Here is a 17285-nt window from a genome sequence, read left to right on the forward strand (position 1 = left end):
AATGGCTGAAATAAAATATAACTATATACATGTTAAACGGTTTTGCATACGCAAAAGCTTCAAGTTAATCAGCGAGCCATAATACTTTGGATTGGGGCTGTGGCCCCTTAACACAGGTTATTATATTAATCTATTTAGGAGCCCAGTTCTCACCACAAATACTGTACCCTTCTATCTATCTATCCATTTAAGAGTTGCGCTCTTGTCGGTGGAGCTCTTGCCACTCACTACGATTTTCAGCGAGTCTCTTCACCTTTTGATACGACACGACACCAACTCCTTCCTTGATCTGCCTGATGTAACTATGTCTCGGTCTCCCTCTCCCCCTTCTTCCTTCTATCTTACCTTCTATTATAATGTTCATAACTGTACCCTTATAAAATTATAATTTTAATATTAGTTAAGAAACTACAGTTGGTTTAGTCATTTGGAGAGGATGGATGAAAGAAGAGTTACGAAAGAGATTTATCAAGCAAGAATGAATGGAGATGTCGGTAGGGGCCGCCCTAGACGGACGTATGTTGACCAAATGGGCGACGTGCTGAAGAAGGGCCAAATTAAAAGTACCCGTAACCGGCGAGCGTGTATGAAAAGATTGATGAATGTGGAAGAAGCGAAAGAGATTTGTTTGAATCGAAGCATTTGACATTCCATTGTTTCTGCCTACTCTAATGGGAGATAGGCGTGACAGATATGTATGTATGTATGTATGTAAACTACAGTTTTTTTTTTTTTAATAAATCTCATTTCATATCAATTTGTTTCAAATTTCAAGCTATGGAGAGGGCTATGCTCGGAGTTTCTTTGCATGATAGCTTTCGAAATGAGGGTATCCGCAGAATAAACAAAGTGAAAAACATAACTCGAAGATTAAGGAAGCTGAAGTGGCAATGGCTAGTCATACAGTAAAGAACCGATAATCGAGACCAGAGGGAGACTTTGTACAAAAGTCGATTGCTTGGGTACCTCTGTCCCATTCGTGTTTTAACCGTGAAGCAGCTGTGTTTGCATGGCTGTGTTTCGGTTTGAAGGGTGATGAGATATGGCGTGAATTTACTGGGTACAGAGGAATAACACCTGAGTCCTCAGGAATGGCGACGCATGGGGGATAACATGGGCGAAACAGTATACTCTGTTATGTCCATGGTACTGCTCATGCCTATAGGTGACGGTTACCGCTTTCCATCAGGTGGGCCGTCAGCTTGATTGCCATTCTAAGTTGTATAAAAAAAATCGATGGGGAAGAAAAATTTTGATGACATTTCTATGAGACCAATTTGTGACTATATTCTTTCCAATATAAAAAAAGTTTACCTAATAGTTATGAGGTAACAAACATAAAAAAAAGATACTCTCCTTTTTCATCGTGCCTCCCACCAAATTGTTTATAATTTATCCTCTCCATCCAAAGGTTGCCTGGAAGAGATCGCTCTTAGCGATAAGGTCGCCTATTGTTTTCTCACTGTGATTATATCTTGTAATTGTTTATATTTATAATCAGTTTACTATTGTAATCTTTTGGAGGAAACAATAAAGAGTATCTATCTATCTATATATCTATCTCCTTCTTTTTTAAGTCGGTTGAAAATGGTTTGAAACAAATAAAATATAATATTTAATACTGAATTAGATAAGATGTCATGGGACAGCTTAGCAACATTATGGAATATTCCAAAGTAGTTAATCCTGTCAACGTAAACGTAACGTAACAAAATATAAACAACCACCCTCAAACACCATAATTGGCCGAACCTCATCTAACCCGTTATTTTATGGCGTCGACCCGATAGTGCAGGACTCTATGAATATTAACGAAGCCATAAGCTACCCACCCTCCTATGATTGACCGACACCATGATTACGATATTGTTGCAAGCAACAAAATGTATTTTTAATAATATATGTTTATTTCCAACTTGTGGCGCCACCTGGTGTCGTAATTAGAATTATTATTGTGATGGTGTCCGTACTCTAAACTAGTCGATCGCTGGGTTTATAAATAATTGGTTATTAAAAATATGTACAAATAGATAGATAGATAACTTATTTGCATTACTTGCAACACACAAATAACATCAGACATATACAGTAAAAAGAGATAAAAGAATGTATATACAAAAAAAAGCAAAATATATAAAAGAAGTAACACCTTTTTCTTCATACATGTGCTGTAGTAACACAAAAAGGTCACAACTCAGTTTATTGTTTTGCAAAAAAAAAACAAAAAAAAAATAGCAAAACACTGACATTCTCTTTTGGCCAAGAGCCAGTCGCGAATTTCACCAATTTTAGATGAAACCAATTTTGTATAAAACAGTGTTTAAATTCTACAAATACACCCCACGCTCTTAAAAGACATTATTATCTCACTGATGAGTGAGTAGAGATAGAATAGAAAAATTAGTACTTAAAGCTAAGATTTGTGCAACAGCCAGAACGCTTCATGAATAACGCCGCGATGCGCGCTTGTCACAACCAAAAAGTATATAACCAAAGAATAAGATTAAAGATTAAGTTGGCACCATTGTGATTTGTTCATTTAATTAAATGTTGGCATGATGTTTCCTTACCAAATCCATATATGAAAAGCTAGTACGGAAGTTACGTAAGACTGGTCACAACTACAAAAACAAATGTCTGTACGTGTGACAATGTGTGCGTCTGTAGTTTCGATTAGCGCGGGAAATTAGTTTGGGTGCTGACGCGTTTGAGAGGTGAGGTCAGATCGCAGCGGGCGGCAGGGACCATAGTGCACTATTATATATTCTGTGGTACAACGTTACATTAAAAATATACGAATCTAGAACGCGAATTTGTGTGTTTATAAAGTTAATTAAATATCTGTCCTTTTCCTTATATTATCCATTATTCAACTTTTCCGATCCTTATTCTAAATTCCGTCGTCCAAAACTCCTTTACTAAAATGCTGTTTCCCAAACTTTGTTTATGGCGGATGCACTTTATGCCGTGCCATAAGAAAGGGAAAAAAAAGTTAATTAAAGATTGCTTCTCAAAAAAAATCCATATTCAATTATGACAAAACCAGTTATTTTTGATTTGAAACACTAAACCACAGAACCGGTTTTGATTTGGTTTAAATTTCTATGGGACCAAACTGTAAGTATATTCTTTTAGATAAAAAAGGAATTTTCCAAATCGGTATAGAACTGACGGAGTTATGAGGTAACCAACATAAAAAAATACAACCGATTTTTTTTTAATGGGTGAAAATGTAATGGTAACCCCGCCTGCGCTATCGGTATACACTGGCAGGGCACCAGTGAGAGGTGATATCTGAAAATGAAAGAAGCTCAGCCCGTCGTGAAGAATTCCACGAGAATTAACCATGATGATTTCCAGGGGGAACCGCGTGGAGATCGACCTGATAGGGTACATTGCTAACAATGACGCTGTGTCTACCAATGGGGCCATTACTAACAATCCCTTTCCCCCCAAACAACCGAATTGAGAACTTCTTTATTTTTGAAATGGATTGAAAATTAGACTTTGCTCCGAGTTGAGCAATTTTTGCTCAGCAAAGAAAAATTGCTGCTGCAATCGTAACAATATTAATACGGGATAAAAATGGGAGTAAACCTTATCGATTTTATAAAGAATTTTCACAGACAAGAAAGAAAACAAAGTAAAAAATCAGATAAATGAAAATAGATAGACTTTTTGATATAAAAAAAAATTAATTAATGATTAATTTAATTTGTACTTTTTTAATAGTAGTAAATGCACCGACTATTTATTTCTCTGTTTGTCTCATAGTTGACTGATAAATAACGCTGTTAAGTGTTAAATCTGTCATATATACACTTATATAATACATTTTTGTATTAAAATTTAAATAAAGAACTAAATGTTATAAACTACTCCTATATAGTTTTTTTTTTGTGATGGGTGAAAATGTTATGGTAACCCCGCCTGCGTTAACGGGATACGCTGGCGGAGCACCAGTGAAGGGTGATGGATGAGACTGAAAACAGGCCAGTTAGCCCATCATAATGAATTCATCAGGAATTAACCATGATAGTTTCCAGAGAGAACCGCGAGGAGGTCGACCTGGTTGAGTATATTGCTAGCAATGGGATTCTCAGTCTGCATTACTAACAATCCTTTTCCCTCATAGTTATATTATTGATAACGTTATTGAATACCTATATTTAGGTTGTATCTCTCTCTAGAAATAGAAATAGGGTGGTGTAAAGGCTTCTAGCCTTCTTGAATGGACCCAAAATCCAGACAAAAGCGGTACCTAACCTATTTAACTCCGAATTGAAAGGTCAAATTTCATTTTCTCTAATGAATAATATTCTGGAACTCGGCGCATATATCTCAGGATCCGTGAAATAATATCTACTCGATGGAGCGTTTGAACTGAGACTGCTTCAACGATTTATTTGCGAGAGTACCACATTTTTTTACTATAGTTTATTTATTTATTTATATTTATTAATTTACTTTTTGTATACATACCTAGACAATGGCGGACCGTCATAAACGTAGTGGCTACCCATATTAATACAGTGCAACGGTCACCATACTACCTTGCAAATTTTATGGGTGGGTGAAAATGGTATGGTAACCCCGCCTGCGCTAACGGGATACGCTGGCGGGGCACCAGTGAAGGGTGATAGATGAAAATTAAAACAGGCCAGTTAGCCATCAGGAATTAACCATGATAGTTTCCAGGGGGGACCGCGAGGAGGTCGACCTGGCTGGGTATATTGCTAGCAATGCGATTCTCAGTCTCCATTACTAACAATCCCTCCCCTCCCCCCTAACCATATTAGGTTAAGAGAAGTGATGGTTAAATTTGGTAGTTTAGCGAAATTATTATTTTATAGACTGAAATCACAATCACAAATTGATTTTTTTAATAATTCTGACTTAATTTTTTTTTAAATTTAGTTCATATTGGTTCTCACATTAAGAAATTCGCTGTGATATCTATTTGAAATTTAATTTTAGAAATAGGTTAAAATGGCGCGTCAGAATCGAGCCCACTGTCTCCAGTAACTGTACGGGCCCACTGGCCACGTCCAAACACAACTCAACCGACACTAATGCCCCCTATCTTAATAGGAATCGCGGTCTCATAATGTCCAAGTCATCAGCATTTTCCGAAAATACCCTTCTTAAGTACTATCAAACCGGTTTTGCTGATAGCATCATTTTTTTAATATTACCTTTTAAGAAAGAATTGGATCTTGTAATTGGCTGAATTTTGGCGTTAGGGAGATATTAGACTGTCAAATAGGTATTATGTTTAATTTCAGCTATTTAATATCCCACAATTTTGGCAACATTAAAATGAGATAGATGTCTGTATCCTATATATACATATTATACGACTTAGAATGACAATCAAACTGACGGCCCACCTGATGGAAAGTGGTAACCGTCGTCTATAGGCATGAGCGGTACCATGGACACAACAGAGTATAATGTTTCGCCCATGATAACCCCCATGCGTTGCCATTCCTGATTACTCAGATGTTATTCCTCTGTACCCTGTAAATTCACTGCCATATCCCACCCTTCAAACCGAAACACAGCCATGCAAACACAACTGCTTTACGGTTGAAACACGAATGAATGCTAGCAATATCGACAGTCCAACTCCACTTGAAAACTATCGTGGTTGCATTCTTGTGAATTTGTTACGATGCGCCAGCGTATATGCGTAGCGCAGGTGAGGACACCACTCCATTTTCATTCCATTGTCAAACAGCTTTTTACGTCTTTTTTGTTTTTCTAATTGACATATGTATACGTGAAGCTAATGAAAATGGTAGGGGAGAAGGGATTGTTTGCTAGCAATATACCCTGTCAGGTCGATCTACACGCGGTCCCCCCTGAAAACAATCGTGGTTAATTCTTGTGGAGTTCTTCACGATGGGCTAATTGACCTGCATTCATACTCACCTATCATCTATCACTGGTACAGATGGGCAAAGCACCGGGTTTAAACCCGGTGCTTTGGTAAAAACCCAATAAACACCCATAAACTCCCATAATCACCCAAAAAAATAGGTTTTTACGTATTTTTTTGAAAATATGTAAGTAATACCAATAAATTATTTTTATAAATTGTATTGATCAATTCTACAATATTAAATAAAACGTTAACTAATAATATTTCAGGAAATTTTAAAAATCTATATATAATAAAATGAAAGTAATTAATTTTCAGTGTTTTCATGTTGCAGTTGATCAACATGTTGGCCTTTTGCTTCCCGTAGATACTTTAAAATTTCTTCATAACACCTCGTTCGCACACATGGCCGTATATATTTAAATTCTTGAGCCACTAACAGTCCGAAATACTCATTTCTTTTATCCTCTTCTCCATAAATTAAGCATTTAGAACAGTTTGTTTCTTCTTTCAGTAAATTTTCTTTTACTTTATCCTCGTTTTTTTCTTTGTTGCGACGACGCTGGGTAAATCATCTGGACACTGGGTCTCACTATCGCCAAATATATTTGGAGATCGGCTTCGGCTACGGCTTGGCAGACATTTTTTTCTTTCTACAATTTTAAATTAAATTTATTAGAATAAATGCTTCGAACACACGCGATCTAAGTACCTTTTGTGTTTATTATACCTTACCTACCTAGGTATAAAAAGAGTACTTACGTAGATTTTCTTTTATTAACTGTTTTATACGAAGATCTTGATCTCTCAAATTAGCATCCATTTTACTTCCAGTGATTATCAACTAAATTAATAATCCACAAAGTATTAAATAACGTTTTTATGAAATATTTAGCACAAAAACAATACCCTTTAAATATCGATCGTCAGTAACTGTGGCTGACTTACCTATATTCTAGCAAGCAGGACTGCCAGATGTGAAGGGGAAAACCCCAATAAATTGTTGCATGTGACTGATGATGTGAGCATGTTCGTTTCATAATAAAAATGTTGCCAGGTAACCAAAAAGTCGTATGTTTTTGTGCGAATTACGATCATAATCTTTACGATCGTACATTAAAAAATAGACAAATAATAGTATGAGTACGATTTAAATCGTATATCTGTCAACCCTGCTAGCAAGACAGCGACAAAATCACGTTGCATAACAATGTAGCCCAAGCTTATATCTTATGAAATATACGGAAGAGATACGGACTTAGAAAAAACAGAAATGTTGTTCTTTGTGGAAGTCATTGATGAAATTCTATGTATTTTAGCCCGCAAACTTTCTTCAAACAAAAACAGCGCCATCTAGTATCGAGTTCTGTAATTATCTCTTTGTTTATGGATTTGAAGTAAGACCGCCACGCATGCAATACATTATGACTGGGGATTCCCCTATTCGTCGACGCTGAATATGAGGCGACGACAATCACTGTCAAACGTGTTCACTATTACTCTGACTCTGGTAACGTGACTTCCTGGTGACGTGTTAGGTAGGAAAAGCAGTAAAAAAGTGCATATTAAGGGAGCAGATTTGAAATAATATTTATACTTAACAAGAAATAATTAAAGGTAAGTGGATTTTTGAATGATACAATTATATCATGATCACTTAACAATTTTAACTTAAAATTAGATGTATTATTACAAGCTTTTATTTAGCTTGCGTTATGTAAATAAAAGTATGTAGGTATGTTCGTATGTTGATGCAATTATCCTCAATCCTCAACCGACTGGGATAAAATTTTCCATACACGTTTATTTTGGATGATAGTGCATAGTTAGCTGAGAGTCGTCATTGGATAATAATGGTGGATAGCCTAAGATGTGTACTAGATATTTATTTTTAACATAATATGCGTAAGTACCTAATCGAATTAAAGAAGTTGCTGAGAAAAATACAGAACAATACGATAATAAACTAGCGTCTGCGTTTAATCCTCCGAGGAGATGTAATTTTACAAAGGTTTTTTGTATTTATTTTATTATTTTTTTAATAAATTTATTGTAAATAACAAGAAATAATCATTGTAAAAAAATAGGCACTCTATTGTTGAATTTTCGTCAGACCAACTAATCATCGTTCATTTTTTTAGGTTCAATGGGGAGACCTAAAGATTTACGCATATGGGAGCACTACCGTACTTTACCAAACAAGTCTGTTTCTTGCAAGCTTTGTAATAAGGTCTACAAATTCAGTAATGCTGCCAAAATGCTTCAACATCTTATCACTTGTCCAAAATCTCCAGAAACATTAAAAGACTCTATGAAACTTATAAAAGATAGCTCGTCCAAAACCAAAATGTCTGGACTGTCAGAGATAGAGACAAATGATTCTTTTATAAGCCCCTCGTCGTCTGCTAACACTACAATAAATGCTGAGTTTCAAGACACCGATGATCATATAAAAACAGAATTAGCGAGAGCTATATTTGTAACAGGGACGCCATTATCGATGGTGCAACATCCTTTATGGATACAATTTTTCGAAAAATTGCAACCAAAATTTAAAATACCTTCACGTAAAGCTTTAGCGACAAAATACTTAGATAAAATATATAGAGAAATGCGTTTTGAGTTAAATGAGGAACTAAATGCTTGTAGTTACTTACACCTTCAGTGCGATGGCTGGTCTAATTTAAGAAATGAAGGAATAATAAACTTTCTTATATCAAAACCTCAACCTGCATACGTTAAAAGTTTGAATACAGAAAGTAATCCTCACACTAGTGAATACCTTAGCCAAGAAGTTGAAAAAGTAATGAAAGTGTATGGAGCAAATAAGTTTCTTGTACTTATTGGCGATAACGCTAGAAATATACAAAAGGCATTCGAATTAACAAAACTCAAATATCCACATGTTGTTCCTCTCGGTTGCTGTGCACATATCCTTAACTTGTTGTGCCAAGATATTGTAAAGATACAAGAAGTAACTGTGTTTATTATGCAAGCCATAAATATAATAAAAACTGTTAAAAGGAGTCAACGATTAAGTTCCTTGTTGATAAAATCAAGGCAGGGTGAAGATTCTACACAAACACTAAAATTGCCTTGTGCTACAAGATGGGGAAGTCATGTTACTTCGTTAAAAAGTTTGAAAGCAAATAAGATAGCTTTGCAAATATTAACAGTTAGAGAAGATGTGGTAATTTCAAGAGATATTAAAGATTTAATTCTAAGTGATGATTTCTGGACGAAGACAGGGGAATGTATAAGTATTTTGGAACCAGTCACTGAAAGCATATTTTACTTAGAGAGCGACCAGAATCGTTTGCATCGCACATACATTACATTTAGAGATGTACAAGCTAAGATACGTTTTGCATTAAATGAGATTTCGACATTGAGCGAAGAAAGCAAACAGCAGATTCTAACATCAGTATCTTCAAGATGCAATATGGCAATGAGGCCAATACATTTTGCAGCATATATTCTAGACCCCAGGACTCTAGGAGTCGAACTTACTCAAGAGGAAGAACTTAAGGGTATGGAGTTTATCTACAATTTAAGCCAACACTTAAGTTTGTCAAATGTAATGGCAGATTTGGCGTGTTATAAAGCTAAAGAAAACTTTTGGGCCAGAGGATTTGTATGGAGCTCATTAGATAGCATTGAGCCCCTAATATGGTGGAAAGGTATTTGTGGTTCCACTGAGTTAAGCAAAGTAGCGATTCGTATTCTATCAGCTCCCTGTACTTCGGCAGCCACTGAGCGTTCCTTTAGTATCCAAGGCTACATACATAATAACAAAAGAAATCGACTTACAACTGAAAGAACTGAAAAAATTTCATTCATTTGTTATAACTGGAATCTTAAACATAAAGCTGAATGCGAGGACATTCAGTTTAATGAAGAAAATACCTTAGAAGCTTTCATTGAGCAAGTAAATGAACATAACAGTTTAGACGAAATAGAGCCTATCGAACCTATACAATTCATCGCTTGTAATAACTCTGAATCTGACAGTGATTGACTGTAGTTTTACATTTTACTTTCATCTCTTTCTTAATAAACTCAAAATCAAATTAAAAGTTTTTTATTCTGTAGGCTGCATAATAATATTGTCTATGTCCAGTATAGTGGACGTCTTGCGGCTGAGATGACGATGATGAAGTACAAAATCATAAACACCCAAAAATTTGGGTGTTTATGGGGTTTAAACCCAATAAACCCAAAACACCCGGTTTTTACCCACCAGACTTTAAACCCACCCAGGTGGATTGCCCATCTCTAATCACTGGTGCTCCGCCAGCGTATACTGATGCCGTAAACAGGGTTACCATTCTATACTCATCTATAAAAGGTGGGAAAGGGATTGTTAGCAATGGAGTTTGACAGCCCCATTGCTAGCAATATGCCCTATTAGGTCGACCTCCACATGGTTCCCCTTGGAAACCATCGTGAACAATTCTTGTTGAATTCGTCACGATGGGCCAATTGGCCTGCTTCATCCTCACCTATTATCTTTCACTGGTGCCCCGCCAGCGTATCTCGCTAGCGCAGGTAGGGTTACCATTCCATTATCACCCATTAAAAAAAAATCATCTATAAAAAAAAACTGCTAAGTCTCGCGTTATACGTATTTATTTATTACTGCTGCCCTTCTCTTCTGCCTCTCCTACCAGCGTACGATTAGTAGTTATTTAATTTTCAGTGAGAGAAAGTCGATCTGATAAGATATATTCCTAGCAATAAGAACTACTAGTCACTATTACTCTGTTAGTTTATTCTAGATGGCGCTATATTGCATATCCCGTGGTATTTAAAAAGCAATATTATATATCGTCATAGTCGTAGAATACTGACGGATCTATATATGTAATATTCGTCAGATCCGTCAGTATTCTACGACTATGACGATATTTGCCAAATTAACGAAACACGCGAAAAAAATACTATGATGGGATCAAAATAGGAGCAAATGACAAATAATTATGAACCACACCTATTTGAAATTGGTTGAAAATATATATTTTTTAGTACGTTTGTTCCGTTATAGAACAGGCTAAGATCGGAGACCATGCTGCCTAGTCTTCAGTATGATAATTTGTCTGGAATTATAGCAATCGCTTTTACAATCATTCTTTATAATAAAAAATTAAGTAAAATAGGCACCTAATTAATTAATGTAGGTACATACTACATTCACAGTATGAAGAACTCTTCATATTCTTACTCTGTATTACGTTACGTCTACCAATGTACATAGATTAAGTACTCCAGTTCTGTAATGTACCTAAATAAAAAAAAAATTAAATGAAAGTACATTTGTAATAATAAATTTTATTGCCTACCGTTAATACAATTGTACTGCCTCCTACATTAGATGGCGTTGAATTTCAAATAGCTAACATGTGCATTTTTACGTTATTTGAAAATATTTGCTAATTATTATTATTTTTTTAATTATGCTTTCTTTATTTATTTATATATTTATTTATTTTATAAAAACATTTTTATCAAATTGTCGGTAAAGCAGTCTCTAATATATGACAGTTAAAGATTTCGTTGACGCGCCATCTTACTACTACAGACTGAGACACTCGGTACCTAGGAATATTATTTGTCTGCTTGCTATATCAAATTTAATTTATAATATTAATTGGTTAATAAAATGGTTTAAATTTTACATAACTGTTTATTTAAAAGATGGTTACTATTATTTTTGATCAAGAAATAATATCTTTTGAAAGCAAGGGTCACACAAATGAAACAAACATAATGTTTTTTGTTCTGCCATCTATCGTATTTAGTGGGAATGTTTGTGCTGTCTGCTTAGTTGTTGTCAAATTTTATATTAGTTCACATTCCGTCCGTGGCGCTCACAACCCAAACAATAAATTCCAACATGGTGGCAATGTGCTACACAGTTTGAAAATGCAGGTCGTGTCATGCTTTGAAAAAAATCATTTTATACTCGAATTTGGTGGAAAATGTCGGACCCTAAACGTGCTACTCTTATAACAGTGGGTGCTTCAAAAAGTGGAAAGAATAATGTGAATAAAACAGTGAGATTAACTATAAATTTGGTTGAAAGCAACGAAAGTAAATATCCGGAGCTGAATTACAAGGAACTAGTCATTACAGAAGAGGTAAGTTATAACAGAAAATCATAGCAATTTACGCAACCATGCTGGTTTTCCAGTTCTTTGTAATATAAGGAATCGACTGTGAAAATGTCGTGGCAAAAATACAAACGGTTTACCGGTCACAGGCCCTTTTCTTAGGGCCCTGCAAATTTGGTTTTAGGATATTTTTTGCTTACGTTACACGGCTTTGTATTAGGTTTGTGACATGAATTTGCGTTCACGAGCTGTATGAGAAGCCCAGATAGCGGTCGCCATGTTTGCAACAATCATAGGAGAACGTTGTCAGCCTAGGGCATCATGAAACGAGTCCAATGTTTTGATACCTAACTTAGTCTCAATAAGATCGTTTTTACATTAATAACAGTGTTTTTACTATTGTACTAATGTATAAAATGCAATTGCTAATTGGCAACTATGAGGCAATGTCCGTGATATCTGATTAGAGACGAAAGGAAAGTATAGATTCAATGACCTAGGTTAATCTGCCAATTCTGTGTTTCCGGTAAAAGCGAGCCACTCTTTTTAGGTTATTTTTATTATTAAATTTAATTTGAAATGAATTGTTAACTTCTGGTATAGGAATAATGTGTAGGTATATAAGTTGAACATATGTTTATCATATATAGTGTGATAGGGATAGTGTGCGTGCGTGTGGGTCCTATGTAATATCGCGGTACTGCTCTTGCACGTTATATAGAATTGTCTTTGATTATTTATGCGATATTAACTGAATCCTACCTATGTAATGTATTGACCGAATAATACATACTTTGTTTGGTTATGTTTATTTGAAAACTTGATTTGTAATGTTGCCAAGTGCTTTCCGTTTGCAGATTGCAACCGGCAGCTGGCTGTTTGTGTCTGTTACCTTTGCACTGCTTAAAAGCTTTTTTCTTGTGGTCTCATATCGATTTAGAATAAATAATTTGCAGGTTAGGGACTTCTAGCGTAGGTATATAGATGGTATCGTGTCATATACTTTTGTCTGTGTGCGTGGATGAGGTGTAAAGTGATTTATTGCGGATGTGTGACGTAGTGAACATTTTTTTTAGTGTTTCTTGATATTGATACGTTAAATTATTTACTTTTATTTCGACGCGCTGTATTTTAAATGGTGCGGTACTTGCGATGCATAGGTACAATAGTTTTATTATTATAGTTTTTTTTTAAGTAGCAATATTGGAAATATATTTGTGCATTAAATTAAGTATCTGATTTGATTTATTTTTAATGAATTTAATAAATCGATAGTTGTAAATGCTTTTCAACGCCTTCTAAAAATAGGTTTTACCTAATTCTGTATATATATATATATTTAATTTATTTATAGGCGATTTAAATAATAAAATCGTCTTTTTCAACCGACTTCAAAAAAAAAGTCTTTCAATTTGACTGTATTTTTGTGTGTGTATTTTAATCGTTTTAATTTTTTTTTTTTTTATTGGCAAGTTTTATTTTCGTGTCCCTTATCTACTTATTTTATCGAAATTGCAGTGTCTTTTTTTAACATATTATTAAGACCTTTGCTGAATACTAAGTAGGTATCGGGTTATATTTTAATTATTTTTAATGCATGCCTATTTAGGTATCTTGATATTTTATTCTCTGTGACTTTATAGTTTACTATTTATCGAGACAGTATTACTTACTTAATTATTATAGTAATACTAATTAGTTTATTAGTTATAGTAATATATATAGGTTTTTAAATCATAGATAAATGTTATCTATAAATCAGCTGTTCTGCGCGTGTGCGTGTCGCTTATCACGTTTACATTGCGTATGCTAGTGTGAGTGACTGCCTATTCGTTCACTGCGTCGCTCATCGTTTTACCGCCAATATGCAAACACCTTTATGCGTGGACTGCAACGCGAAGTAGAGTCGGCAAAAAAAGTAGCTAAACGTCATATTTTTTTAATTAGATATGTAATTTTATTTTAAAATTCCTATCTATATACGTACATATGTATTGCCGTGTTCTTGGTATTTAGGTTTATAGTAAATTAGCTATTATAATTATGTAGGCATATTTTAGTAAACAGGTGTTCAAATATAATAATAAATTATAAATTTGTCGTACTATTCCTGTAGGTCGGTACGTACGTATGTGTATGTGCTGCTTATCGTATTTCTATTATAAAACTAGCTTTTACCCGCGACTTTGTCCGTGTGGACGGAATAAGTATGTCTACTGACCTGAAAAAAATAACCTATATCCTTTTCCATCAAATATGTGTAGTAGGTATGTGTATATCAAATTTCCTAGTGATTGTTTAATCTATTTAAAGCTCTATGAGTTAATAAACAAATTCACTTTCACATTTATAATATTACCTAATAGGTATTGTTTACTTAGAATGAGAATAAATTACCGGTTCGATGCATCCGCTTGTTTCGTTGCATCCCCGCCGGTGTGTACACACCTTTATACTTTTTATAACTAAAAGTACAGTCAGCAAAAAAAAGAGCTTAATATTTTCTGAAATGGTTTAAATTTGAGATATTAGTGTGTGTTTACATTAAATTAGAAACCCAATTAAAATATAGTAAATTGCTAAATACCTAGAGTATTTTATTTACATATATTATTTCATAATAATATCTGTGCCTCTAGTGAGAAAGGGTTCAATTCAAAATGGTCACTTTTCAGGAGAGCCAAAAAACTATTTTAAATAAAGAAAAAAAATTCTGCTGCTTTTATTATTTGCTAATTGAACAAGTCAATGATTGCATTTATAGTAATTTTTTCTCCTCTTTCTTATGAAATTGTCGGTTTTTGTGTAAAACCTATAGTTTTAAAAATAATTCTATTATACCTAATCACACTTAACAAAAATATTAAAATTATCATGTGAAAATAGTTTTAAGTTGAATTAAAACTATTTTATTGAAGTATTGAAGAAAAACAATGATTGTGTATTTTACGCTATAAAAAATAATCGCTATTTAATGGTGTAAAAGGGTTCAAATCGAACTGATTCATTTTACAAAAATATTTTTTGTAAAATATTGTAGTTTTATTTCTAATTATGACTTTTTTACCACAAATATTTTGTTAATTGTAGCCTTTTACATGTTTACTATCTCTATTGTTTTTAAAGATATCGTTACGATTCTTATAGCGTTCGAAAGAGAAAAATTTGCTTATTTAAAGTAGCCTAAAAAAGAAAAAGGCTATAACTTGAGTTATACCCTTTCTCACTAGAGGCACAGATATATGTAAATCCTATGATACAAAAATATAGCTCTTTACATACGTAAAGAGACATTAAATTTGTAACCTACTTATTTTTATGCAAATAAATGATTGCAGACAATAAATACATAGTACCTACTTCATTAAAGTATATTATTTAATGATTTCCCCCATTAACTTGCACTTATCATCATCATTATCCTATCGTATCTTGCCAGTAGTTGCCACGCTTGGCAGGCGGGTTGGCAACTGTATGTTATGATGGAAATTATGCAAAAAATAGTTAATTTTTATTTAACTTTACAACGTTTGCGCGCGCGCACTTTGTATTTCGTCAACATCATGTCGCCCGTCGTATCTCTCTGTCTCGTTCGCACTGTACCTCTAATTCACTCGTCTAGTTTTGTTTCACGCATCTTTATATCAATTCCCATATGATTGACTAGCTGATGCCCGCGACTTTGTCCGCGTGGTATTTGTTATTCCTGTTTAGTATGTATCGATGTATGTACCGACCTATTTATTAAGTCCGGGAATATTGGACCAAAATTAATAAATGACGTGTCGTTCTCACTCTTTTTGCTTTAGGTCAAAGTGACTTCACTTAAGTAGGTTGTGTACTAAGCTGTATAAGTTTTTATAGTTTTTTTTAACTAACCCACGGGAGCTCATTAATTTTGAATGATTAAAAGTATCTAATATATTGACCGGGGATGTAAGGTATCACCATGCAAAGTTTCAATTAAATCAGTCCAACAGTTTCAGAGAATAGTGCATACAAACAAACAGACAGGAGAGGGAAGGGATTGTTAGTAATGAAGACTAAAAATTCCATTGCTAGCAATATACCCAACCAGGTCGACCTCCTCGTAGTTCCCTATCTAAACTATCATAGTTAATTCCTAATGAATTCATCATGATGGGCTAACTGGCCTATTTTCATTCTCATCTATCATCCTTCACCGATGCTTCGCCAGCGTATCTCGTCAGCGCAGGCGGGGTTACCATACCATACCACTTTCACCCATAAAAAAACATACAGAAATAGAAAACGTGAACAGCACTATGGACATAACAGAGTATATTATGTCGCCCATAGTACCACTCCCGCGTTTCCATTTCTAAGGATTAAGGTATTTTTTTTTAATGAGTGATAATGGAATGGTGACTCTACGCTATCAATATACGCTGGCGAGGCACCAGTGAAGGATGATAGGTGACGATGAAAGCAGGTCATTTAGTCCATCGTGACGAATTCCATTAGAATTAACCACGATAGTTTCCAGGGGGGACAATGTGGAGGTCGACCTGATAGGTATATCTTACCATTCAAACCGAAACACAGCCATGTAAACACAACTGCTTCACGGTAGAAACAAGAATGGGACAGAGGTGCCCAAGCAAACGCCTATTATACCAAGTCTCCCTCTGTTATTTAAATGAATCTCTATCTAATGTTTCAGAGGAAGAAAAGAGTAGAAAACGGCAAGACAGCTGGATTAGATCCATTTTCCGACAATGATGATGACGTGGAACGAGTCGCCAGGAAGTTTGAGCAGAAATATGTGAGTAATTGATTTTTTTTATTGTTTTTCTTAGTAAACGAAGTCTGCTGATCCCCGAAGCGTAGCAAGGTCGCAGTTACCTGTCCATTGTCGAAGACAATTGGTCGATTTTTCACTAAGAATATTTCAACATGCTGATTGACGTATGAATGAATGAGTATACTGTATTTGCATTATACAATATAGGAAATAAGCAAGACAATTAATAAATGTAACGATACAGTTGTATAAGTACAGTAAGGCGGTCTTATTGCTGAGAGCAATCTTTTCAAGACAACCTTAGGGTAATGGACTAATTGGTGTACAAGTAGGCATGATGATATTGTATAATTGAGAAAGTTAACAGCGTAAAACGTTAAGGAATTTAATTATAAGTACCTTTATCAAATTAAAAAAAAAAGATTGATGTTTCATGACTAAATTCAATTGTGGTAAAACTAGTTAGTTTAATTTATAAACTAAACTACTAAATTGATTTTAGAGCTAGAGGGAGACTTTGTACAAA

At 34.5% G+C, this 17285-nt stretch overlaps 2 protein-coding genes across 7 annotated transcripts in view; both read left to right on the forward strand.

Annotated features, from left to right (window-relative positions):
* Positions 1-5958: 5958 nt before the first annotated feature.
* LOC128200466 (uncharacterized) lies at positions 5959-10161 on the forward strand. Its single transcript, XM_052893954.1, has 2 exons — positions 5959-7501; positions 8026-10161. The coding sequence occupies exon 2, from the start codon at positions 8031-8033 to the stop codon at positions 9900-9902; it is 1872 nt and encodes a 623-aa protein (XP_052749914.1). The 5' UTR covers positions 5959-7501; positions 8026-8030; the 3' UTR covers positions 9903-10161.
* Positions 10162-11754: 1593 nt separating this feature from the next.
* LOC113512031 (ubinuclein-1) overlaps positions 11755-17285 on the forward strand; it is a 32289-nt gene continuing 26758 nt past the window's right edge. For 5 of the 6 annotated variants that reach the window (XM_026895786.3, XM_052893775.1, XM_052893777.1 and 2 more), the window contains exons 1-2: positions 11755-12021; positions 16679-16780. In XM_026895786.3, the coding sequence (XP_026751587.2) occupies positions 11863-12021; positions 16679-16780 (261 nt within the window). In that variant the 5' untranslated portion in view covers positions 11755-11862. Of the gene's footprint in view, positions 12022-12365; positions 13155-16678; positions 16781-17285 lie in introns of those variants that run through there. The other variant, XM_052893779.1, reaches the window with a different exon arrangement.

Source organism: Galleria mellonella, unplaced genomic scaffold (genome assembly GCF_026898425.1).
Source record: "Galleria mellonella isolate WM207_F2 unplaced genomic scaffold, CSIRO_AGI_GalMel_v1 utg184, whole genome shotgun sequence".
Taxonomy (NCBI): Eukaryota; Metazoa; Arthropoda; class Insecta; order Lepidoptera; family Pyralidae; genus Galleria; species Galleria mellonella.

Coding starts and splice junctions, on each gene's coding strand:
- LOC128200466 (XM_052893954.1), top strand. CDS start 8,031: ATGGGGAGACCTAAAGATTTACGCATATGGGAGCACTACCGTACTTTA.